Source organism: Ursus maritimus, unplaced genomic scaffold, assembly GCF_017311325.1.
Source record: "Ursus maritimus isolate PB19 unplaced genomic scaffold, ASM1731132v1 scaffold_6, whole genome shotgun sequence".
In the NCBI taxonomy this organism is placed as follows: domain Eukaryota; kingdom Metazoa; phylum Chordata; class Mammalia; order Carnivora; family Ursidae; genus Ursus; species Ursus maritimus.
The window spans coordinates 50,281,569-50,306,362 of NW_024426774.1; the positions used below are offsets into that span (position 1 = coordinate 50,281,569).

The 24,794-nt window shown below is 48.3% G+C and overlaps 1 protein-coding gene across 1 annotated transcript in view; it reads left to right on the forward strand.

The window, feature by feature from the left end:
- The window catches only part of ADD2 (adducin 2), a 48,301-nt gene extending 33,953 nt beyond the window's left edge, over nt 1-14,348 (forward strand). The window contains exons 11-16 of the mRNA XM_008699970.2: nt 1,518-1,775; nt 2,906-3,025; nt 3,912-4,001; nt 5,928-6,075; nt 7,388-7,513; nt 12,739-14,348. Of these exons, the coding sequence (XP_008698192.1) occupies nt 1,518-1,775; nt 2,906-3,025; nt 3,912-4,001; nt 5,928-6,075; nt 7,388-7,513; nt 12,739-13,046 (1,050 nt within the window). The 3' untranslated portion in view covers nt 13,047-14,348. The remainder of the gene's footprint in view (nt 1-1,517; nt 1,776-2,905; nt 3,026-3,911; nt 4,002-5,927; nt 6,076-7,387; nt 7,514-12,738) is intronic.
- The last annotated feature ends 10,446 nt before the right edge of the window (nt 14,349-24,794 follow it).

A 24,794-nucleotide genomic window follows, 5' to 3' on the forward strand; every position in this document is an offset into this window, starting at 1 on the left:
TCTCAATAGAAAAACGAACGAAGAACACAAATAATTTACAAAGGTAGAGTTTCAAGTGGCCATTAAAAATATTTTGTTTTACTAGTAATCAAAAAAATAATTTTAAAAATTAGAGGATTGTACTTTTAACCCTTCTGATTGCCAAAGATTTTTTCTTTAAACCTCAGCAATATTCAGCAGATGGGAGGGAGATGAGAACTGGGAACTCCAGCACAATCCGTAGAAGTGTAAATTGACTCAACATTTTGGGGAGATGGTAAATACATGAAAACTTTTCATATATACCCCTTGACCCGGAATTTTTATTCTAGGAATTCAAGGAGAGAATCATTTAATTGCCTAAAGAAAAATGTGTAAAGATACTTATTTCATGGTTGTTTATAATATTTTGAAAATGACAAAGTGCTATCAATTACTTTTTACTAAATCATAAAAAAAATATAGGTTTCTGTGTGTTTATAGATTCAATAATGTAGAAAAAAATCTTCAAATCACATCAATAAACTAGAAGAGCAGCTTGTAAAGTTGCTCATGCAGTATGGTCCCATACTGTTACATATATATAATTATAGAATACATCTATTATATATAATTAATATGTTCTATAGTTATGTATATACTTACATACATGCAGATATATAAATATATATATAAATACAAATATATATGTGTGTGTGTGTGTATATATATATATATATAAATATATGATTTCAGAGACGACCAGAAAGATTTTTAGTGGTTATCTCTGGGGATGAGATTTTTGTATAAAACCCACTTTTTTCTTATGTTTTTCCATATTGCCTGATTTTTATAGAAAGGTCTGTATTTTCTTTATAATCGGAAAAATATTTTAATCCCTCTTTAGTTTAAAAAAATAGGAAGAATATAGGCAAAGCCAAGACAGAATCACATGAGGAGCTGTCCAGATGACTGAATGTCCTCACAAGCGGGAATCATTTCTACCTCTGTAGGACATGATCTTGCTTAGGAGACAGGGATGTTTTGAGTCAGGTTTCAGTGTTCCAAGAAGGAAATGGTTTAGAAGCCTTGGAGTCAAGAAAATAAGGGTTGACTGTTAGAATCAGCTGGAAAGCTTTAAAAATCCTGCAGCCCAGACCGCACCACTGTCCGTTGAAATCAGCAGCTCTGAGGTGGGCGCAGCCACCAGCATTTTTAAAGCCTCTGAGGGATCCCAGCGTGCAGCCAGGGCTGAGAACCCCTGGAGTAGATGGAAAATTGGAACACTGTTAGGGTAAAGGGCCCTATCTGTCTGGTCCACAAGGTTCTAGGGATTTCTCAGCTCCGATCAGAGGGCTTGTTGGGGTGAAGGAAGGAAGAGGTAGGGAGACCAGGCGGATGAAATGAAACACATTAAAGGAGAAGTAAGGCCTACGTTGTGTTATGGAGATTTGGGGTTAAACTGAGTCCTTCAAAAAGAAGGGGGCAAAGAATGTGTGGGATATGTGTGTGGAGGCCATGTTCCCCACACTAAGTGGTACTGCTTCTGTCCTTTTTAGGGTTACAGAACAGGCTACACGTACCGCTACCCCATTGTTCAAGAGAAAACCAAACACAAAAGTGAGGTGGAGATCCCAGCCACCGTCACAGCCTTCGTGTTTGAGGAGGACGGCGCCCCGGTGCCTGCCCTGCGGCAGCATGCCCAGAAGCAGCAGAAGGAGAAGACCCGTTGGCTCAACACGCCCAACACCTACCTGCGGGTCAATGTGGCTGATGAGGTCCAGAGGAGCCTGGGCAGCCCCCGGCCCAAGACCACAGTAAGGAGGAGATCAGGGTGGAGGGAGGGTGCCTGGCTACATCTGTGGGTTAAGTAGCTTTAATAGGGGAACAGAACAAATATCCCTCGGGCTGGTTATTACAGTTTCCCTTTAGGGCTTCCTATTGGGCATCTAGGAGCAGCTGCTCGTGCCCACAGAACCTCTGATCACCTGTTTCTTGCACCTCTGCACTGAGTTTTGGGACCCAAGGAGCAGATTTCTCCAGGGGGTGGCTGGACCTCACTCCCAACAGCACAAAACCCAGGAGCAATTGGCTTTTGCTTCTTGCTCCCCCATATACAGGGGGCTTCTGGGAAGTTCATGGGCACCCAACATTTGGATGATACCTCTGATGCAAACCCAGGAGGTGGGTGGAATATTAATTTCTATTAAGTTGTCTTCTCCCTCCTTACAACTCTTCCCTGTCTCTCTCTCCTTCTCTCTCTCTCTCTCACACACACACCCCAGTACACATACACACACATCAACTCTTAATTTGATTTTTCATTAACATTAAAGTAGCTGGAAGCCAAGTAGAATAGCTCTTCATAAAAAAAAATGAAGCTCTGCAAATTAAAATTAATAAGTCAGGGCGCCTGGGTGGCTCCGTCGGTGAAGCACTGGACTCTTGATTTCGGCTCAGGTCATGATCTCAGAGTCATGAGATGGAGCCCTGCATTGGGCTCTGCATGCTCAGTGGGGAGTCCGTCAGATATTCTCTCTCTGCCTCTCTCTCTCCCCCAGTTCACATGCTCACTCCTTCTCTCTCTCTCTCTCTCTCTCTCCCTCTAAATAAATAAATAAAATAGAAAATCAATAAGTCATCTGATACTAAAGGTCAAGTGGCTACCTGTTTGTCAAATTGGTTGTCAAGGTTCTGAGCCCTCCTCTCCAGCACTCTTTATGGCTGACTATTGACCTGGGGGCCTTCTTTAGCATCCAGATCATTTGTTCCCCATCTCTGCTCTGGGAGACGGATCTCAAGGAGGCCCAAGAAGAGAGAACAGCTTTGTATGGGCTTGCTGACTTTGCATGTCGGCTGGTTGGCCTAGATCTCAGGGGTGGGCCATAGGGAAGGACATGGTGACATTATTCCTTTGCCTTACCCACCTGGCCTTGTGTGTGTTCAGTGGATGAAGGCTGATGAGGTGGAGAAATCCAGCAGTGGCATGCCAATACGGATCGAAAACCCAAACCAATTTGTGCCTCTCTATACCAACCCCCAAGAAGTGATGGACATGCGGAACAAGGTAAGGTGGGAGCTGTTTCTTCACCCTCAAGTGGGGAGCTGTCTCAGGTCCCACAAATATGAGCTGAGGTCCCAGGATGTACCTGTCTTATGGGAAAGAAACTACCATTTATGGGCCATACTCAAGCACTGTGTTAACTCTATACCTACGTGGTCTTAAATAACCCTCATACATAAAGGGGTGCTTGCTGAGACATTAGATATGTCTAAGAAACCTGCCCACAAATTGAGTTTTTATGAATTTTATGCTATTTCCCTTTCGGCTCATTTTCAAAATTTCAAAATCCTTTGTATTTCTTTCTCAACCTTTGCTTTACAATTCATTCACTCACATTTCTCATGTTACGTTAAAGCCTTAAGCTGTGGTAGACCACCTCCAAAAGGCCAGGTAGACTCACAAACCTGGGACTTAGTGTATGGTTCGAGGACACTCTGCGGTGCTGGTTTAAAATACAGATGCCCAGGTCAGTCCCCTTGTCCCTCCCCAAGGAGAGACTCTGATTCAATAGTTGTGGGGTGCCCCCCAGGAATCTGTTATAGTCAAGAAATTTCTCGGGGGCTTCAGTAAAATGTGAGACCCTCCGTCAAGGATCCACTGTGCCTCGTTTCACTCTCTTCACCTCTCACAGTCACCTCCTCAGAGTTCATGAGAAGCCAGTATTCTGCATAAACCAGCCATTGACTCTGAAACAGACATGGCGACGGTCTCTTAGAGGACACACTGTGTTAGAAATAGGAGAGACAGGCCCCCACCCCACTGGAGGACCTTTGTAGACCCTAGTCACAGGGCACACCAGACACCAGGATGCCCTCCGAATGCCCCGTCCCAAACTCCACACCCTGACGCTCCACAGCTCACTCACTCCCCCCCTTCCCTTACCACACAGATTCGAGAACAAAACCGACAAGACGTGAAGTCGGCGGGGCCTCAGTCCCAGCTCCTGGCGAGTGTCATCGCTGAGAAGAGTCGAAGCCCGGTACAGCAGAAGCTGCCCCTGTCTGGAGGGGAAACATGTTTGCCTTCTGGGTCTTCAGTACCTGGGGCTGGGCAGCAGGACCCCTGAGTCCTCGTGCCCACCCTCCCCTGTGATCTTGGGCGCTGGTGCTCTTGCTGCAGGACGGATGCTGTGAGGACCAGGGACAGTGTGTAATTGCCCCCTGTGGGTACTGGGCAGGGGAGCGGCAGCCCAGCCTGCCCCAGGAGTGATACTGACTTCCATGCACCCATGGAAATCCACTCTGCCCTCTGCGGGTATCCTGCAAAGTGGGCGTCACAGGAGTGTGGCTGGCAGCTCCCAACTGCTCCAGGCCTGCCTGCCCTGAGCGTTTCTGGCCTGGGTGTGTGTGGATATGGCATCATCAGGCCATAGCTCTGGGAAGATGCTCATGGGCTTGCAGAGGGGAGGCATGTATATAAGGACTGGTGCTCCATTCGGGGCAGTTAGTTGCCCACACAAACCCACATAGAGTTAGGAAGTATAAAGTTGTTTCCATGCCTGAGATAGGACAGTGTTTGTCTAGTGCTTAGCAAAAGGGGTGAAGATCAGAATTCTGGCTTGTGTGGAAAATCGTTGCTACTCTTTGCAAGATAGCAATGGGCATAGCATATTCCTTAGCCATTAGAAGGGGCGAGATACAGTAACTGTTCCTCTCCGCAGAGTAAACGGAGATGGTTTAGATCAGGCTGCAGCCCTCAAGGTGGGTGCCCAGGCAGGGAAGTGGGAAGGTTAACCACCACTGTCACCCACCACCACTAGCCGGGATGAAGAACGCCAAAAGTGCCATGGAGCCGCAGATAGAAATACCCCATGATACTGGGGTGGGGGTGGCGAGAGTTCAGTACAGTGAGCAAAACTGTTTAAAACTCTGCCATTTATACCAAGTGTTCTCCTTGGAGTCCCTCTTCTTGGGATCCTGGTCTTGGATTCTCTTTTGAACTCTGTGATTCCTTAAGATAGACCAATGTTGCTTCTCTTTCGGAAGATGGCCATGGGCCCATCATCAGAGGACCCTGGTAGGCCAGGGAAGGCAGCCTAGAGTGCGTGGTGTGGGCCAGCTGCTCTGGGCTCACCTCCCCTGAGTTTCATGCTCTTTGACTCCTCCTCAGCTTCGGAGCAATACATTCTCAAAGGCCAAGATGAGGATGCCAAATTAAGAGAAAGGGCTGTGGGGTCTGAATTTTAGACCTCGTCATGGGCTAGGGGGGTTCGAGGATTCCTGAAGCTCACACAAGGTCCAGCTGGTGAGCTCCCTGGAGCCAGGGAGTCCCCCGGGGATTTTTGCCAATGTCCCCAGGGACCTGCGGTACGGGAAGGTTGAAGATCCGAGATTCAGGACCTTGGCCCCTTGAAATTTATGACTGTGTGCAAAACAGGACTAACAGTTTGGACAGAGAACACTGAAGCCATTGTGTGTTTTGCATTTGACTTCCTGCTGTGTGCTGTGGCTTGTGCTGCTGTTGGGGGGTGGGAGGAGGGCATGGTGGGGAATGGCTGGCATAAAGCGGGCTTGAGCCAACGCTTCGCTTTCTGGCTTTGACTAACTGACTTTGGGCTGTCGACTGTATTTGCGTAGTGATGGCTTGCAAGCATCCACAGGAGGGATTGCAATAAACGTGTGTCTTCCTTCTGCTTGGGAGCATCCTTCGATTTTATTTCCGGGGCAGAGGGTGGACTCCCTGCATTCATCCAGGCAGTTGCAAAGAACCGAGGTCTGGGGGTGAGGTAGCCATGGGAAGGAATGAACAACCCCTACCCCGAGGCCCTGAGCTGTATCCAAGGAGCTGCATGCCTCGCTGCCCCTAGCAAGACCACTGGCAGCCACATGAGTCTGAAAGGAAGCTCGGGCCTGGGCCCCAACTGCGGCATTCAGAGAGCAACACACACTCTGTGGTTAACTTTCAGTCTACAGAGAGCCAGCTGATGTCCAAGGGCGATGCAGATACCAAAGACGACTCAGAGGAGACCATGCCCAACCCCTTCAGCCAACTCACTGACCAGGAGCTGGAGGAATACAAGAAGGAGGTGGAGAGGAAGAAACTAGAACTTGATGGTAAATAATCCCGGGTCGCCCAGGGTAGAGGGAGAGCTGGGAGCACCCAGAGGGGCAGCGGAGCAACCAGCAAGGCTCACTCCCACCAGTGGCCCGGGGACCCACACCTCCTGCCTGGCAGGGCCCTTGGAGCTCTGTCTAGCCTTGCCTGGCCTTCACATTCAGCCTTCACTTCTCTCTCTCCTCTATCATATTCTCAGGTTGCCCTTCCTGCCCCATCAACCAAGTCATATTCTTACCAACGTAATGTTATTACTTACGTAATGGTCCTCATGGCTCGGTGCCTAACAGTGCTGCCGTGCTGCCATGACCTTGTCTGAGCCTCTCCCCTGGGCTGAAAGGAGTTAATCCTTGTACAGTGCTTAGAACAGGGCCTGTAAGGGTGGCTTAAGTCAGATAAACATTAGCTATGATAAGATAATTATAATAGTGATAATTATTATTAATCTGTCAGGTCCAGTATAAACATTTTAGCCTGGCAATGAAAACTCCCATCAGCTACCTCTGCTCTTTTCCTTACTCCTTCTTTATTTCAGAATCTTCAGTCAAGCCCATCTCTCCGTGTTGAGTCCCAAATATGCATATTCATGATACCTCGTATGCTCTCATTCATTTCTTTGTCCTTCCTGGCACGGTTTCCCTTGTTGGCTAGCATGGCCTGAGAACTTCCATCTCAAGCCCTTCTTCCAGCTAAAAGCCCTCTCTGTCCCTCTCCACACACACACCCCTCGCTTTGAGCTGTCCCTTCTTTGTTTCAAGAGCACTTGGGGTCTGAGACACAGACAAATTCAGCTCCTGGTTTTGTCCACCAGGCTAGGCTTTCATTCCCATCGTCATCGTCCACGACCCCCCATCCCACCCAGAGTCAGCCATGTTCCTGGGCACAAGCAGGCCCTAGAAAAACCCTTGTTAGCTGCTTGGAGTTCTAATGGGACAGTTGAAAAAATAGATAGAAAATGTGGTGCTTTATATCCCTAGGGATTATTTGGGTTGAACATGAAAAACAGATAAATAATAAATAAGGTACATGCAAACAAATCATGGATGGGAAGCCTGCAGTCCTCATCAGGGCTAACGTTCCACTGGCAGATGTGCTTGGGTAGAGGAAACAGAATAGGATTCTGACTCCTCCCATTTCCCTCTCCCCCCCTCCAGATGTAGCAGAAATTTTAAAAAGTTTGGGGGAAGCAGCTCACTTCAGCTAGGAGAAATGGGGACCAGCTGGAAGAAAGCATTTTTTTTTTCATGTTCTCTCTCTGCCCACCTTTGCTCTGTTTGACCCCTATCCTGAGGTGGTTTTCTGTATTTTCAGGAGAGAAAGAAACCCCTGCAGAGGAGCCTGGCTCACCTGTAAAGTCTGCACCAGCTTCTCCAGCACAGAGTCCAGTGAAGTCGGAGACGAAGAGCCCTGTGATCTCTCCCTCCAAGTCTTTAGACGGTGAGTGGAGCTGAGCAGCTGGAAGGGAGGAGGCACCTCCACAGCTCAGAAAGGGGTCTGCATGGAAGGCAGGGCAGGTGGGCACCTTCCAGGGACCCTGCCTTTCCACAGGTCTTGCCTGCTACCCAAAAAGCTTTCTGTTCTGCCATTTCTAGGGAATCTGAAATAGGAGTTTCCAAATTTAAGCTTGTTTCATTCACAAGCTGTGACAACACACCTTACCGTTTAAGTCCCTGTCTAAGCAATAATGAGTAAGTTAATGATCAATACACAGCCTTCTCACCTCTCACTCAGACTAGGTTGGCTGATGGGTCTTTCTAGATGCACCAACCTAGTGCTCAGACTTTGATGTGTGTAGGGATTTCCAGGATCTTGTGAAAATGAAGATTCTGAGGCAGTAGGTCTGGGGTGGGACCTGAGACTGTGTATTTCCAACAAGCTCCCAGGTAAGGCTGATGAGGTCATTCTCAACCTTTGGAATCTCAACACATTGGAACTACCTGGGGAGCTTTAAAAATCCTGACACTGGCCTGGGTCCCACCACAGCACCCCCAGTGGTTCTCAGTTAAATGGTCTGGGGATGGGGTAGAGAAGAGTACCCTGGAGTTTTAAGATCTCTCCAGGTAAATCTAGTATGTAGCCCAGGCTGAGAACCACTTTGTTAGATACTAGTTTAGAGAACTAAGGTTTTGGCCCAATTCAACTGCTAAGTAATAGTAACTCAACTGCTAATTTTAGAAAATCAGATAATCTTTGTGCCTCATTTCCTTGTCTGTCAAATGGGACTACCGATATTTTCCCTTTTTAAGGTTCTTATACATATAAGGGAAGCTGTAGACGAGAACATAAAGAGCAAAATAAAAAATATAAAAGAAATAAAAGAATAAAAACATTTAAATGTAAGATCTAAATATGATTATGATTAATAATATACATATGGTGGATAACACCTAGATCATAAAAGTGTCTTTATTGAACTCCTGGAATCACTCTAGGGCATGAACATTCCTCCCTGGGTCCCCTGAGATTTTTCCTGTTCTGGATAGAATGACCACACATGTGGATGCTGCTAGAATCCCCCAACCTCTGAGCTCCCTCCATAGGCAAATTGCCGCCTTGAGCGCAGTTCCAGTGTTGCCAGAGGAAACCCATCTGCTTGTGGCCAGAGCTCCAAGTGGATGATCCCTAACTGTTTTGTTCATGTGTCTCATCGTGGTGTTATCAACCTGTCTCCACAATGTCTTCCTTTCTCTTCCCATTTGTGCCTTCATCAAAGGAGTTTCCTCCGATTCTGAATACTTGTCTCTGTAGTAAGTATAGAGAGGCTGTTTACTAACTCACTCCAACACTTGCAATGGGGGAGGGAGGACTTTTTCAAAAGAAATGTGTTTTTCCCCAGCTTTTTCTTTGGCAACCCTGCCTTCGGGAGGTTTCCTGGCTATAAAATTCATGACCAACTCCACATGTGCTATGCATGGGCTAGGCTTCCCTCTAAGATATACACACATAGGATGGACTCATACACACACACACACACACACACACACACACACACTCATCCTCACATGGGGCATAGCACCCAGAAGCAGCAAGCGTGCACAGTGAAAGGGCGGTGGGGCCAGCTCCTGGGCACTCCCTGTAGGGGAGTGCTTATGGCCCTCATTAGCACATCTGCATCCCTGTTCCTAATGGCCCCTCCAAGGAGCCCATGACCTCTTCTAGGGCTATGGCCCAGAGCCTGAATGGCCTTAGGACCTACTGCCATATAGAGATGCTTGGAGCACCAGGCCTAACCATGTCATCAGCATCCCTCAGGGGTGCACACCAACTGCAGGTGGGAAATCCAAGCTGGAGAGGTGGCTTATGACAGCAGTGGGACAGGGGGTAGTAATTACATTTCAGCTCCTAGAAGCCCCTTGGAGCAACCTCTGCTGTTCAGAGGGACAGAGAGTGGATGGAGGGGCGTATGACAGGTAGGATAACTGCTTACCCACCTCTGACATCCTTCCCACTGGTAGCACAGTTCTTGTCCAATCTGGTCCCAATCGGTGCCCTCATGGAGGGGCAGTTGGGTTGTTAGAAAAATCAAGATCTTCCCTGAAAGTACAGACAGAGCTGAGCCCGCATGATAAGGCCAGAGTTGTAGCTGCCTTGGGTGACCAGTGTGGAGCAGGGCAGGGTGGCCATGGCCATGCTGCCCAATGGCTTGCCCAGATCCTCAGGGCAGACAGGGCTGACACTCCCATCAAAGTGTGCACTTTCACATTTAGCTCACCCGTTGGATCAGGGCTGGCTTTTCACTGTGAGTCACTGTTCTCAAATGCTCTGGTGCGGAGTCACCCCCGTGTCCCTCCTCATCTGTCTCCTACCCCATCAGCCTCCCTAAAGGAGAGTCTTTCAAACCTCTTCCTCCATATCTGGTCATCTCTGTCATCTCCTTCTCTTTGACTGGTGCCTGATCCCTGCCCCGGCTGACTTCATCCCCAGGTAACCTCTCAGGAGCACCGGCTGTGCCTGCCAAGAAATAGCCCTGCATTCCGCATCAGAAGATCAGCTCTGTCACTTACTGATTTCGCCATCTCAAATAAGTTACTTAAAAACCTTGCAGAATGGGGCGCTGCCTAACACGAATCCTTGCCCTATCCTAACTCATAGCATTGTTATTGGGATAAAATGAGCAAATGAATACAAAAGGGCCTTGTAATGTGCTTCCATCAATTAGTTCCCGTTCTGTACTATGTTCCTGGGATTGTAAGATAGAATATAGGCTTGCTGTTTTAAGCCACTAAACTTGGGGGTAGACGTTGTTATGCAGCAATAGATAATTATTAAATCATGGTGCATAATAAGAGCTGGTTTTATAGAAATTAGTTTTTCTTGGGTTGACTAGGCTCAGTTGGATGGTTCTGCTCCATTCATGTCAGCTGCGGCTGCAGTAATCTGGGAGCTTGACTGAACTGCAATTTCCAAGATGGTGCACTCATGTCAGATGCCTTCCAGCCAGAGCTGGAAGCCTGGGCTCAGCTGGGACACTGGGATGGCTGGGTCTTTCTTTCTCTTCTGTCTCTCTCTCTCTCTCTCTCTCTCCCCCCATGTGGTGTAGCCTCTCCATGTGTGTTTCCATCAAGGTAGTCAGACCTCATTATGTAGTGGTTCAGCGCTCCCCAAACTCTCAAAGCAGGAACTTCTAGGCCTTCTTAAGTCTTCAGCCTGAGACTGGCTCAGTGGCACTTTCTCATCATTCTGTTGGTGACTGTGAACCACAGGGCCAGCCCAGATTGGTTGTGGGAGGGGACCACACCCAACTGTGTCCTCTTAAAAAAAAAAAAAGGTAAATGACACATGGAAGTGTAAAATGGATATATTGGCAGTAGATTTAGAGAAGGGCAAGATCATTGTCAGATGTCAGAGGAGGCTTGAGCCAGACCAGAGTGTCGCTGAGGCCAACTAGCTGGTGACGTGAAGAGAGGAGAATGGACAGAAAGAAAGTTGTGTTTAGATGAGTGTATTGATTTCAAGATTATTGCCAGGTGATGACCATGGGGACACATGGTGGGGGGCGAGTGTGAGCCTTTGGAGTAAAGGGCATTAGAGAACTTAGTAGCTGGATGATGACAGGACATGGGCTGGACAGAAGGATGGGAGCCGGGGCCAAGGTGTTGGGTACTAAGAGACAGACAGTCCTCAAGAGTCATCTGGAAGAGGACATTGACTTGCCCAGAGAATTTCAGAAGTTAGGAAAGAACTTATTATAAGAGTTTGCCCATAGTCAAACTAGCCCATTCTCAATGTCCCCAAATTTATACCTCTCTGTCCCATGTTCCATGTAACCACACATTTCTCCAGTCTTTACCCCTGTCAAGAACCCTAGTTTTTCCTAAAACTTCTTTCCTCACCTATGCCTTCTGTAAGTCATACCAGTCATACCTCATCCATTACTCACATTCGTATAGAGTGGAGCATACCCAGTGCCTTCACACACAACTCACTCACACACACCAACACTCACACATGACACCCACACACTCAATCACAAACTCACATGCACACACACAAACTCAACATAACTCACACACTCACCCACGCACTCACACTCCCATACTTATTCACACAGCTCACCCCAAATTCACACTTACAAATTCACCAAGCACACACATTCTCACACACTCACAAACACATGCACACACACATTCTCATACACTCACACACTCCTTTCAGTTTCACATAGTGAAAAGAACACAAAACTGGGTGTCAGGAGATTGAGGTCTGCCACTGTTACTACTTTACTCAGTTTTCATTTCTGTAAAATGGGGAGGAGCTGACCTAGATGATCTTCAAATACCTTTCTACTTTTCAGAGTCTGTGGTTTTCTAATCTCCCCTCCTCCCTCCCCATCCAGGCATTTCAAAGCTTGAGTGGAAACAGGGTAGGGGAAGTGTCGGAAGGGGGAGAAAGGGCAATAGGGGGGCTTAGTTTCTGGGGTCTGAGCAGCTCTGGCTTTGAACGTGGCCAAAATCCAAACAGGTTCCCTCCAGGTGGCCACTAGAATGGGTCAACCAGGCATCTTCTCCTTTGATTAATCCTTTTATCTTGGAAACATGGGGTCCATGTCACTCAGGGAATTCTGTTCTCCCTCTGCCTTCCCCTCTGTGCCTACTGGGAAGATACTCTCTGTTTTTCCAAAAGTTCCTTTCTGATATAGGAAATTAAATGGGTATAAAAGCATATAATTTCCATGTTAACCAACTGGAATTTATATAAAAGCTTTATAATATGTAATTTCCATGTTTTTACTGGTGAAACTGAACCGGTTACAACAATTCTTAGATTCTTCCACTGAGTCGTGTGTGTTCCCGCTCTCCCCCTTCCTACAGCCTCTCTCCTCACCTGGATCTGTCCCCTCATTTCGTGCCTTAAAAAGCTCTCAACTAGGCCCTAGCTGGGCCCCCTGCCATCTTTGGACATCATTACCTGTTTACATCTGTAGACAAGAGCCCAGAATAACAGACCTGCCAAGGGCCTGTTCCCAGGGCAGACTGTATGGAAGGGGGTACAGGGTTTGGGTGAGAACCCTGCCTAACCCTTTCCCCCTACAATGTCAGCCTGTCCCTCCTGTTGCCCTAGACTTATTTTATAGAATTGCCTAGAAATGGTTCTGTTGACCCCACATGGAAACTCTCACCTGATCAAAATCTTATGGGTCGTATCTTTTGATCTTTTTCTAGAAGGTGCTAAGAAGACAGAAACAAGCAAAGCCACCACAGAGCCTGAAACAACACAGCCAGAAGGAGTGGTGGTCAACGGGAGGGAGGATGAGCAGACCGCAGAGGAAATTCTCAGCAAAGGCTTGAGCCAGATGACCACCAATGCCGACACGGATGTTGATACCACTAAGGACAAAACCGAGTCGGTCACCAGCGGCCCCATGTCCCCAGAGGGCTCACCTTCCAAGTCTCCCTCCAAAAAGAAGAAGAAATTCCGAACCCCATCCTTCCTGAAGAAGAGCAAAAAGAAGGAGAAAGTGGAGTCCTGATTGGTAGCACCCTTGGGCTCCTATCTGCACCCTCTCCCTCCACCCCTTCCCTTCTCCCATCTCTGTCCCTGGAAGCACAGGGCCAAGGAGGGATAGAATAGGACCCTGGATCACACTCTGAAGGGGAACTTAGAGATTACCCAACCAACCCCTCATTTTACAATTGCCCCAGAGAAATCAGGTGACTTTCCCAAGGTCACACAGCTAGTTAGTGGCAGAGCCTGCACTAGAATTGGGGTCTCCTGGCCCCCAGTCCAGTGCTCTTTCCACTACACAACACTGCCTAGTTGTGGGCCACCTTCGTGAGGATGCTGTCCACCAATCTGAGCCCAGGGCAGAAGGCCAGAGTGGGCTGCAAGCCCTCACAGTCTCAGACCAAATCAGACAGGTCGAGATTTCCCCTGAGCAAGGTCCTTTTCCTTGCGCGAATCCAGTCTCCTGCTAATGGAGCTGTCACAGTTTAGAAATCTCTCTTTTCCATAGGGTCCCTGCCCTGCTGCTCTCAGTAACCAGACAAATTGACCCGTCCCCTCCACCAGAAGTTAATCTTTGTTCCCAAGGGCTGATGGCTTAGCTTGTGCTTCCCCAACCACTAACTAACCCTGAGCTTTCTTCGTGGAACCTCCTGAATGATGGAAGGATGAAGAATTGTAAGAGCGGGCAGACATAAGGGCGAGCCAAGTCGGCCACAGGACTGGGGACCGTTGAATGAATATAAGAAGCCAGGAACTTGGCCCATTTGAATTGTGCATCTCAGGCGCTTCAAAACTAAAACCAAATTTAGCTTAGAGAACAGTTGTCTCATGCTCAGGGCAGAAATTTGGGGGGAATTTAGATCCTCTCTTGGCTTCGGGTTGTACAAGGAGGATCAAAACAACACAGGAAATGCTATGCCTTTCTAGCTTTGCATGATACATGGAGCAATGTGGCTGTACCTGTTTCACTCCTGTCCGGCAGTCAGATGTCCCCTGACCTTCCTTCCAACCTGGAAGCACTGGCTCACAGACTGGAACTGGCCTCTTACCCTTGGCACCTTGACCTGGGCTCCTTTGGGTTCCGACTCAGTCACCCTGGGTCCGGCAGAGGAGAGTGAGATGAGCCCTTGAGGATTAATTCTCTTGGATCAGCTGTCAGAAAAACCAGCTTGAGTGTCCTTGCCCTGTCACTACCTGTCCGTCCTGGGGCCTAGTAAGAGCCGCGGCTGTTGCTGTTAATGCCAGCACTATCTTTTCATGTTCTTCCACGGGACACTGATGAATGAGCATTGTTGGCTCCTAAAAAATAGACAATCCATTCTCTTTATAGCACAGTGTCTTCAAAGAGTATTTTTCCTTTTTTGTCCTGATTATTGTGAAAGTACTTTTGAAAGTTCTTCATCATAGTTTTTCACTTTCGAGCACTTACTTTCTATATATAGACGCTGTGCAGGTTTTTCATACGTTATACCCTTTGACTGTCACGATAATCCTGTGATGTGGGTAAGATATTCCCATTACCAGTAAGAAAACTGAGCCCCCAGTGGACAATCGACTTGCTCCAGGTGACTTGGCTAGAAAGATCCAGAGCCTGGATTTGACCCCTGGGTCAGTCTGAGTCCAGAGCCTTTGTTCTTAACAGTTACGATGATTAGAAAACTTGAAATCCCCAAGGGGGGTTAATTTAGTCCAGGACCCGTTTCTGTGACTGGTCTCCACTGTGTAATGTCAGCACGTGAAATGAAGGCAGGAAACTACCTATGTTCTCCCTCATCAGTGCACGTTAAGCTCCTGATAAATGTGGATTGTGGCGAGGCCAGTGTGGACCTCTGACAAAGGAGAGGCAGGAGCCTTCTGGTTGGGCCAGAGAACAGGAGGGCTATTTCTTGAGAAGAAAGGAAGCTGACACATGACTAAGGAGAACGCAATACTGCATCTCTCGAGTGCAGGTTCCTAACTGCTACCCCAACCCCCACTCTGCTCTACTTTCTGATGGGCCTTGTGATGGGCAACCCAATGGTCAGGGGCATCCAATGCCTCAGAAAAAGTCCGTGATGTGGGAAATGCCTTTAAAAGCCAATCCTTTGATGCCTTCTTCGAAAAAATAGATTTCACGTTCATTCCTTCATCCCTCACAGTATTTGTTAAGCACCCACGAAGCACAGGCATTATGCCGTCATTAAAAGAAACCACTCATTGTGGCTAGAATCAGCAGCAGCAAACAATGTTAAGAGAAGAGTGGAGAGGATTACCATTGACAGAGCTTTTTGTGTTTGAGTGGTTGTAGCTCAGAGATGATGTTGATTGACTCTTCGGGTTCAACAAATTCTCTTTATTCCCTTTACAACGACATTTTCAGGTGAAAACACCAGAGTCTTGCTGGAGCGTCGTCCTTGGAACTTACGCCATGCGCCCACCTCATACTTACCCATTTGTTCGTCCTCATGCATTCGAACAAAACAGCCAACAACAGAACACCCCATGAGCTTGGGTCATGGGTCAGGTCTGAAGGCAGAACACGGTCCCTGCCCACGGAAGTTTTTAAGTAGAGGAGGCTTGTAGACAAGTTACGAAAAGGGCATGGGGACAGAGGTGACGTAAGGACGGAATGATTTATTGTCTTTGGACCAGAGAAACTTTCCTGAAAGATGTGATGATTGAGTTAGGTTTTCAGACAAAGAGGAATTCTCCAAGAAGACAAAAGGGTTGGTGGGATATTTGTGCTGAGGGAAGGGCGTGTGCAAAGGCACAAAGCACAAAACTCCACAACAGGCCAACTGAGTCATGCAGTAATGCCAGAGCATGAAGTGTAAGGGCCGCGGGGGCTTCGTTTCAGAGGTGGGCAGCGCTGGCTCAGAGAGAAACCTATAGAAGTGTGCAACTAGAGTTTATCCTGAAGGGGGTTTGGAGCCGCTCATGGCTTGCATCAGGGTGTCATGATCAAGCTTGAATTGTACAAAAATCCGTTTGGTGGCTGGGTGGAGAATGGCCTGGAGAGGAGTGCAGTGAAGGCCCAGGAGATCTCCTAATGAGGCCCTTCCGAAACATCAGCACTGAAACATGCTAGGTGGCCTGCCTTACACTACGTTTTCCTTTATAGCAAACAGTGTGCTTCCGGCACAGAATTTTACTTCCCTAAAGGTCTTTGGATAAGGCATCTTAGGGAAGATTTTCAACAAGGAGAGGGAAACATTCAAAGAGCTAATGCTTGGTGCCGTTTCCAGGTCTGTTTCGTCTCACTGCAGAACTGCCACGGGAGCAGCTGCGGCCCTCTGCTGATTTCTTGCTGTCTTGTACGCGTCAGCAGTGGCACGCTTAGCTCCAGGCCCAAGGTGGTGCACTGCATGCTGTTGCAGGAGACGTGAAGTCCAGAGAAAAGCACAGGCTTTAGGGAGAGGATGGGGCATTTTCTTTGGATTTGGGTAAACATTGGCCAAAAACTTTGACCAGTGTCTGTCTGGAGAAAACTTATCTATGGAGAGCTCAGAGTGGGTAGGCAGGAGTGAAGCCACTGTGCTTGGATATGCTGCAGAAAGGGATGAGAGCATGTGAGCCAGTCTGCAGCATTATAGATGGCTGAGCTGAGCAGTGGGGAGGTTTTGAGGCTGTTTCCATGGAAAGTCAGGCAGGGGTGCGGGGGGAGGCAGAAGGAGAGATGGTTACAGAGAAGACAACGTGGCTCCAGTGCCTCTCCGTGTGCTGGTGGCTGGCACCCAGAAGAGATGTGGGAGAACCATCCACACCAACTTTCTCAAATTTTGCAAAAAGCTTTGCCAAGCGGCAAGCCTCTAACACAGATCTGTGCTCCATTAGAACTTCCTGGCCTGTAGTGACCCAAGTAACTGTCCAACTTCAGCCAGGTTACACACAGATAAAAATAACCTCCCCAAGGGGCGCCTGGGCGGCACAGTTGGTTAAGCATCTGGCTCTTGCTTTTGGCTCAGGTCATGATCTCAGGGTCTTGGGATCAAGCCCTGCGTTGGGTTCCACAGTCAGTATGGAGTCTGCTTGAGATTCTCTCTCCCTCTCCGTCTGCCCCTCCCACTTATGCTCTCTCTCTCTCTCTCAAATCTTTAAAAAAAAAATAGCCTCCCTCAATAGTCCTGTAATGAAAATGGGGCTCTTCCTCTGCAGACAGAGAAGTTCTTTTTAAGGGACTTGCAGGGATTTGGATGAGGACCCTGGTATAGTAAGAACCCCACTGGAAAGCATTGCTCTCATACTGTGGTTTTATGTATACTGAGCCTTGAATCCTCTCCCAGTGTCTAAGGCACTGACTGTGGCAAGACAGTGATTCCGATGTCATTCAGCACCGTCATAACAGGGCTACTGCTGTCCTTAGAGGCCACTTCTCTAGTGGCGATGGGTTTGAAAGAACCACTCCCCCAACACTCCCCCATGATTAGCTTCAGAAAGCCGAGAAGATCAAAAAGAAGCGTGGATTTTTGATGGAGGTATGCACTGGGGTAGATAGACGGCCTACATGGGCCTGTGGAGGCCATATTCGGCACAAGTGCTTATTGTATGTTCCAGGTCCAGGCCAAGAGTAGTCGGTTTTTGACTGAGAAAACATCCAGTCCTTACTCCTTTCCCTCACGCAGGTCAGCAGAAGCCCTCAAATTGGTTGGTGGAGCTGCTGTTGACTCTCGGAGCATAGAGGGAACAGGCCTTGTATTTTCTCTTACCACTTGAGTCTAAGCAAACTCTCAAAGACAATAACATTGAGAGAGTCTGAGAAGAAACTAGGGAGGAAGTAAACCCATGCTCTCCGTTCCCACAGTTGTTCCCCATCTGTTCCAAAAGGGACACTTGAATATGAACAGCACAGGCCGGAACGGACTCTGAAGAAATACGGTGCTTGGTTCTTTATCTGTTGCAGTTTCAGTTCTGTCACAGGATGAAAATGCAGACACAGTAGCGTGGTGACCTCCCAATGCCCTGTCTAGCCAACCTACCCACTGGGATGTGGCGTGATTTTTGCCAGAAATAAAAGCACACGTGGAGCCCCGTCACCAGGGCACGTCCAGCCCTCTTGAGCCTCTCGCCATGAAAAGCCACCCTCACCCAGGAATCAGCGTGGGCACTTCAGGTGGGGTGTCCTCAGTGGAGAAACCTTCTCTCATCATTTTATGTAGATAGGCTTCTCTTTTTAGGAACAATTAGCATCTCCAGTTGAGGGTTTTCTTAAAAATACAGAAGTGATGGTTTGTATTGGTTCGTACTCGAGTTTTGCCAAATCGATGTTTGGTGCCATTTGCCTTCAAGATGTCCCCAAAAGTTGGGTCACTGCTACGAGAAATTGGACCTGAAGATGGAGGAGAAATGGTCACAGTCACTGACGCAGGGACGCAGGTGTGGTTGGAAGCCAGTCCTCAGTAGCCTTCCCGGTGTGGTGGCTCCTTAGCTCTCATCTCACCCACTGGTTCCCAAGGAGCAGGATGAGGCCGTCTGTGATGTAGCAAGTCCCCGACCTCTAAGCAGCTTAGAGAAGATGGGAGGGTTTGGGGTGGGGGGGAGGAGAACTGTAGAAAACCCCCAAACTCTTTTCCCCTTCAGCAGATCATCTCGTAACCTTTAGATCTTCCCTTTTTAAAAATGAATCAGAAGGAGGACGACAGTTGGACCAAGGACAGAGGGGCCAATTTTAATACATCAAAGCTCTTATAAAATGGGACTATATTTTGGGGATCCTCGCCCTCACATTTCAACCCCACCCCATGCCTACTGGGCCTGCCTTGTGGGTGATGGCTTGATCTCCGTGGTCTAGTCCACCTTTAAATTCCTGCCATCTCTGCTACAGCCGCCGAGTCCGGCGCTGTGTTCCCCCCTCTCCGGGGAAGACTCTCGTGGGGAGAGGTCCAAGGCCTGGGCTCTCCTGGCTGGGCATGCGGGGGTCTAGGTAGAGAGTGCCGTGTTCTCTAAAGCCGTGGATGGTTTCAGTGAAATGTCTGTGTCTGACAATCGTCTTCCCTTGTACATGCATTGTCTGTGTATAGCTTTTCCTAGTATTGTGAAGTCTCAAATAGGGGTTCCATGTAAATACTCTTTCTGCTACGGAAATGCCAGCCCCCTGGATCATGCATCATCCCCACAAACGGTTTTGCCTTTCTCTATGCTAACACTTCTTGAGCCACTGTTGTGCAGATTGAGGATTAGTTTCTTGGGCTTTTATTTTGCAATTTTATATATATATATACACACATATATAATATATATATATATATTTATGGGTTGGTTTTGTATAGTTTTCTGTTTGAATCTCTGAGCACCAAAGCTGCCCTTGGATTTTCAAGAGAACTTTCCAAAGCCACTTCCTGAGGCCCCCCACTCCCCTGCTGCTTTGGTGTTTGCGGTGCCGGGTGGTATCTCTCTGCCCATGGGTTTCTGTATGTATGTGCTGTTATCTCACCTGCGGATATTATCCTAGTAAATCTACCGTGCTTGGCTTCCTGGTGTGTGACCCATCTCTGTCGGCCACCCAGTTCTCCCTGCTCCCAGGGGAGCAGAAGCCAGAGAGGGGGGGTCCTTGTATGGAAACCTCCAGCCACACAGGAAACTCATCTTTGAAACCATTCCTCACACATGGAAAGCTGAACATACGACTAATTGAGTTCTGATGGGGAGGGAGGTGACAAAATGCTGTAGACCTCTGAGAAGGGAAAAGCCATGTGGATTTGCAAACAGCTCACGGAGGAAGATCAGTTTAGATGGGTTGGAGTAGGGGAGGGGGTTGCAAAAACAAATGATGGTCCCCATGGGGAAGCAGCTTCACGGGCTGGAATGGAAAAGAAGTCCCCCCAAAGGTAAAAGGGAAACGGAGGTAGTAGGGAAGAGGAGGAAAAGGAAAGAGCCCATTCCAGCGGATCCCTGCTCCTCTTCACTCAAGTAAGGAGCCCACACATAGCACCTCATTTGAACCCCATAAAACCCAAAGGGAGGTCCTATTATTACCCACTTTACAGATGAGGAAACCGGCTCTGAAATGAGGTTTTCGTGGGCCACGGGTAAGTATGTGGTGAAGCCCAAATTCGAACTAAGGTCTTCTAGGGAAGCAAGCCTTAGCTCTTCTCGCGACTTCCCCACTAACCAAGTGGCCTGAGCAAATCCCCCCAAAACAGTCTCCATAATCACTTCTAGGCCCCTGCTTCCTGGTGGGCCTGTGTCCCCAGCGCTGCCTCTACACCCAGGTCCTCGGAAGCTCCCACGGGCTCCTGCGGACCTAGTTCAGCCCTGCCCCAAGGCCATCAGTGTCTCTTCTCCTGAGGTCACTGCAGGGTGATCCCCCCCACCCGCGGCAACACGACAGCTCTGTAATCTCACAGCTGTGAGCTCGGCTCTGCCCAAGGAGCTCAGGCAGGGTGCTGACAGCACTTTCAAGCATTTGCTACTGTTGAAGGTGCTGCTGCAAGCCCTCAGGGGGGGGCTCTTCCTCCACACCTCCCAAATACAGACACGGCCACAGAACGCCCTCTACTTTCCAGAAACGCGGAGGGCTTTCTTCAGAGCATGCCTCGCGGGACAGAAGGCCTAGGGCCCAGCCACCCGCATCCCCTGCACGTGGAAGGAGCACCGCCTGGACAGGAAGAGGGAAGGCCCAGGCAGGGGGAGCCAGCTTCAACCGGGAGCTGGCCGACAGCAGTGAGGGGGACCTGGACACCAGAGGAATGCGGTGGGCTCCAGGGCTGCCTTCGAGAGCGGCCGCAGGTTGCCGGGGTTCACACTGTGGACCCCTGCTTGCGAGGTCAAAGTGAGGAGGCGGGGAGGGGGATGCTTCAGCGCCAGAATCCTGACAAGCATCAGAGAAGGGTGCCGGGACCCCAGCTAACCCTGGCTACCCTAATAAATATGCAAAAGCAAACTTTCAGCCAGGTTATTGTGGAGGCCACTGCTACCACACAACTATTCTCTGATCTATCAAAACGTAACCACCAGTAATAGAAATCTTTCCTTTTCTCTTCCTTTGGGCCTTTGGACCTGGATCCACACATCTCAGACAGGAACCACATTCAATCTGACAGAGATCTCACTCTGTCAAGAATAAGCATGGAGAGAAATAATGTGATAAAGATTTAACAGCTCAAAAGCAGGAGACCAGTCTGACAGATTGGAAGACCTGCTCCCCAGTGGAGCAGAGTGACTGCGAGAAGCAGGAGGAAGGTTAAGAAAATCTCTGTTAATATCCACTTATCAGAAAACACCAGCCAGTCATGAAAAGGGAGTATTTTAAATCAAGAAAACGTTTTTTAGTGATGAAAAACAATCCCATATTTTAAAATGAGGCATAGACAGTCAATGGCAGGTTCCGTATTGTTGATGAATGGGGAGAACATAAAGAGGCGTTTAGACATGTAAGGATCCCAAGCCCACCACTTGAAAAAAAAATAGCCAATCATGTCGTGGGTTGATTGGGAAATCGATATAAGTACATAGTTCAAGAATGGAGAAAACATGGAACTAAAAAGTGGTAGTGAGCAATTAAAGCACATAAATTTACAGCTGGGTCTAGTTTTTTATTATTAATTTAACAACCTAAGGCAATTGTCTAAGAAGTAGTTACTGGCATACACACACATTTGGGTCAGCAGAAAGGTAGACGACGCTACATTTATCGTTACTGAAGAGAGGAATATAATAGATCAGTTCATTTTGTAAATTGTTACTATAGGAATAACGGTTCACTTACATATAAAGTTGTGAACATAGAGATGACTTATAAAAATGTAAAGATAATTTTCATTAAAAGACATTATAGCTTCCAAATCACTTAACAAAAAAAACAATAAAAAATCAATAGGAACCCAGCTAAGATGGAGTAACAGACACTATATTTCCCATACTGCCTAAAATAACCCCCCAAATGGATAAGATACATGAAAGAATGATGTTTAAGACACCGGAAAATGATCATTCGGGAGGACGCAAGAAAGCCTCCAGGTCTTATCACCCACCCCAAAGCGAAGACTGCTACACCTCCTATTGCCACTACTAAAGATGACCACCAGGAGGCGACATTTCCCTTCCCTGCTTCCACTTTGCAGAAACCTCCCAAGCCATACTCCCATTTTCTGGCAGATAGACCCTAGCAGTTGTCATAAAACTCAGCCCCTTTGTCACCAGCAAAGGGATCAAGGATGAGCAGTGAGCCTCCTTACTTACTAAGACCTAAGAACCTGATTTCTGAGCAGCCCTTAACACGGACCTAATATCCTCTGCCTGGTTCCCAGAGTGCCCATCTTTTGAGGAGCCTGACCACTGGCCCCAGCTCACTGAGCTCTGTTCTCCTGGCTAAGAGGCCATGCAAGATAGTGAACAGGGCTCCAGAGCTCTGAGCCACACTGCTTGGGCTGAATCCTGATCCTGTGCCCTTGGATAAGTCACTTAACATCTCCAAGCTACTCTTCCCTCATCTGCAAAATGAGGAAATAATCAGTACAGAAAATCAGAATTTGGGGGACTAATTTTTGGTGATTTAAGATTATTTTAATTTTCAATTGTACACTGAAAGACACCATAAAAATTTCACTCCTTCAGGCTTCTAAAGGTCAGCTTCCACTATTCTTAAAACTAATACATGCACATATACACAAACACATGCACAGACTCTCTCCCTCCCTCTCTCTCTCATTTACCCTTGAATTCATTCTAAATGAATTTAAAATTGATTATCTCAGCTTCCGTTGTTTTATCTGCTCAAAAGATCCTGACTTAGAAAGCAGCAGGAGTCCCTCCTCTCTTGAGGTGGGTCTTTGCCTCTACTGTCTCAGCAGGTAACAAAGGTCACCCCTGACCAACATACCCACTCTGGACCTTGGGAAGTGCAGGCCCAGAGTACACTTGGAGGCTCTCATACTATAAACATCGAAAAGTTTTAAATCAAGCTAAACATTTTAAATTAAATATGTTCTATCCTCCTACCTTCACAAATACACATTCATAATGAGGTCGAAGGCCAGGTTCAAATTTAAAAGTCTCAGAGTTGGAATTCTGCAGAGGAAAACAGTAGCGTGGCAAGAGCTACTCCCCAGTTTCTAACTATTAGCCTCTGGCCTGTTACCCTTCTCTTCCAAACGCTGGCTCCATCCCTTGCCCCAAGTGGCCTTGCGGGCATACCTGTGGACACCTGGACCTCGTGTCCAGACTCTGTCCATAACCCCCATGCAAATCGCTGCCCTCTGGCTACACTGTGAGTCCTCGGGGATATGAACTCTGTACAAAACCTGTACAGACACTAGGGCAGGCATTCTGGGGTCCTGGATAGCCAGAGCATGGGGAAGCGCTCGGTGGGCTCGTCCCCTTGGCCCTGCTGGCTCCACCCCCACAGAGGGTGTGGCTAGACAAAGTGTCAGGGCAGGACCCTCAGTAGTGCAGGACTCAGGGCAGGGGCCCCTCTTGTTCAGATCTAAGGGCAGTAGGGCTGCCCAAAGTCCTAGGGAGGGGCCAGGAAGGCAGTACAATATCTGTATTCCCATTAACCGTAAACCGAATACTCACCACGGGCTTGGGTGAGAAGTGTTTTGTTTGAACGAGGGAAGACAAAGACTTGACAAGATCCGGTCTAAGATGGCCGCTTGATTTAGCAGGTTATGAGGGCTGGAAGAAACCAAGCTGTCTTTTGTGCCTTCACTGGATCTAAACTGCATGAGCTGCTTCCTTTGATGCGAGACAAGGAACCCTCTCACGGAACCATTCCCGTTCTCTCCCTCCCGCTCCTGGCTGCTGAAACGTGGCGAACACAGACAGCAAACAGCGCTGGATTGTTGGTTAGTCCACTACCCATCTGCCTCTCCTCTTTGTAGGGCCAGAAAACTGACTTTATCAGATCCCCCAGGGCTGAGCCTGTTGGGGATTACAGCTTATTCTCCCCAGATCGCATTTTCAGGTGATTACTTCCTGGTGACATGTAGGGAGGCACCTTCATCTTATCCTTCAGGCATCTCCCAAACACAGCCTCCTTCTGGGAGAACACTGCAGGCTTCCAATCCCAGCCTCTACATCTCCACGCTCATTAGTGCCACCACTCGCAGTGGCATCTGCTGACGTGGCCGCCAGCTTGCGCCGGCAGCCGCCCTGTATTGTCTATAAATATCACCCGTGACCCACAGCTCAGCCTCGGGCACGGATGTCATCACGCCTCCTAATTTCTTCCCATTCATTGTTCAGTCTACATGGGACCATTTTGGCAGAAAGGCCAGCTTCTCTAGAAGTGTTCTAACACCCAGGCTGGGGGGACTGGGTCTGAAGCGTGGCATTCAAATACTAGGAAGATAACCAGAGAGTAACATGAACCCAGTTCTGCCATTGTGACTGTCACTGAGGCTTGCACGGCTGTGGAAATGGATCCCACATGGTCTGGGGGATGCTTGTCTACAGCTGAGTGGTTCTCCAACACTGGCCCAGTCCCCACAGAGATCAAGCCTTGAGGCAGCCACCATGTTCCCCAAAGGGACCAGAGGCTGGGGGATCTGGGTCCACTGGAGCGTCAGGCCTCAGTACCCCACCCCCACCCCCCCGCCAGCTCCTAGGACTTTGCTTGGCTCAGGCACCAGCCACACTACTTAGAAGCCTGCTCATTCTTGCCAGCCAACAGACCTAGGTTACCCGGGTGAGCCTACCCCAATGATCGAGACACAAGGAGAATTTATAAGGTCTTGGCCTCTTCACTCTGTAAGTGCCCCTGGGTCTTAACAGAAACTAACATAAACAAAAAGTTTGGTTTACTGGGTGGATATCGAAGTGCCCAACAACCTGAAGAAGTAGTGCAGGAATGGGGGCA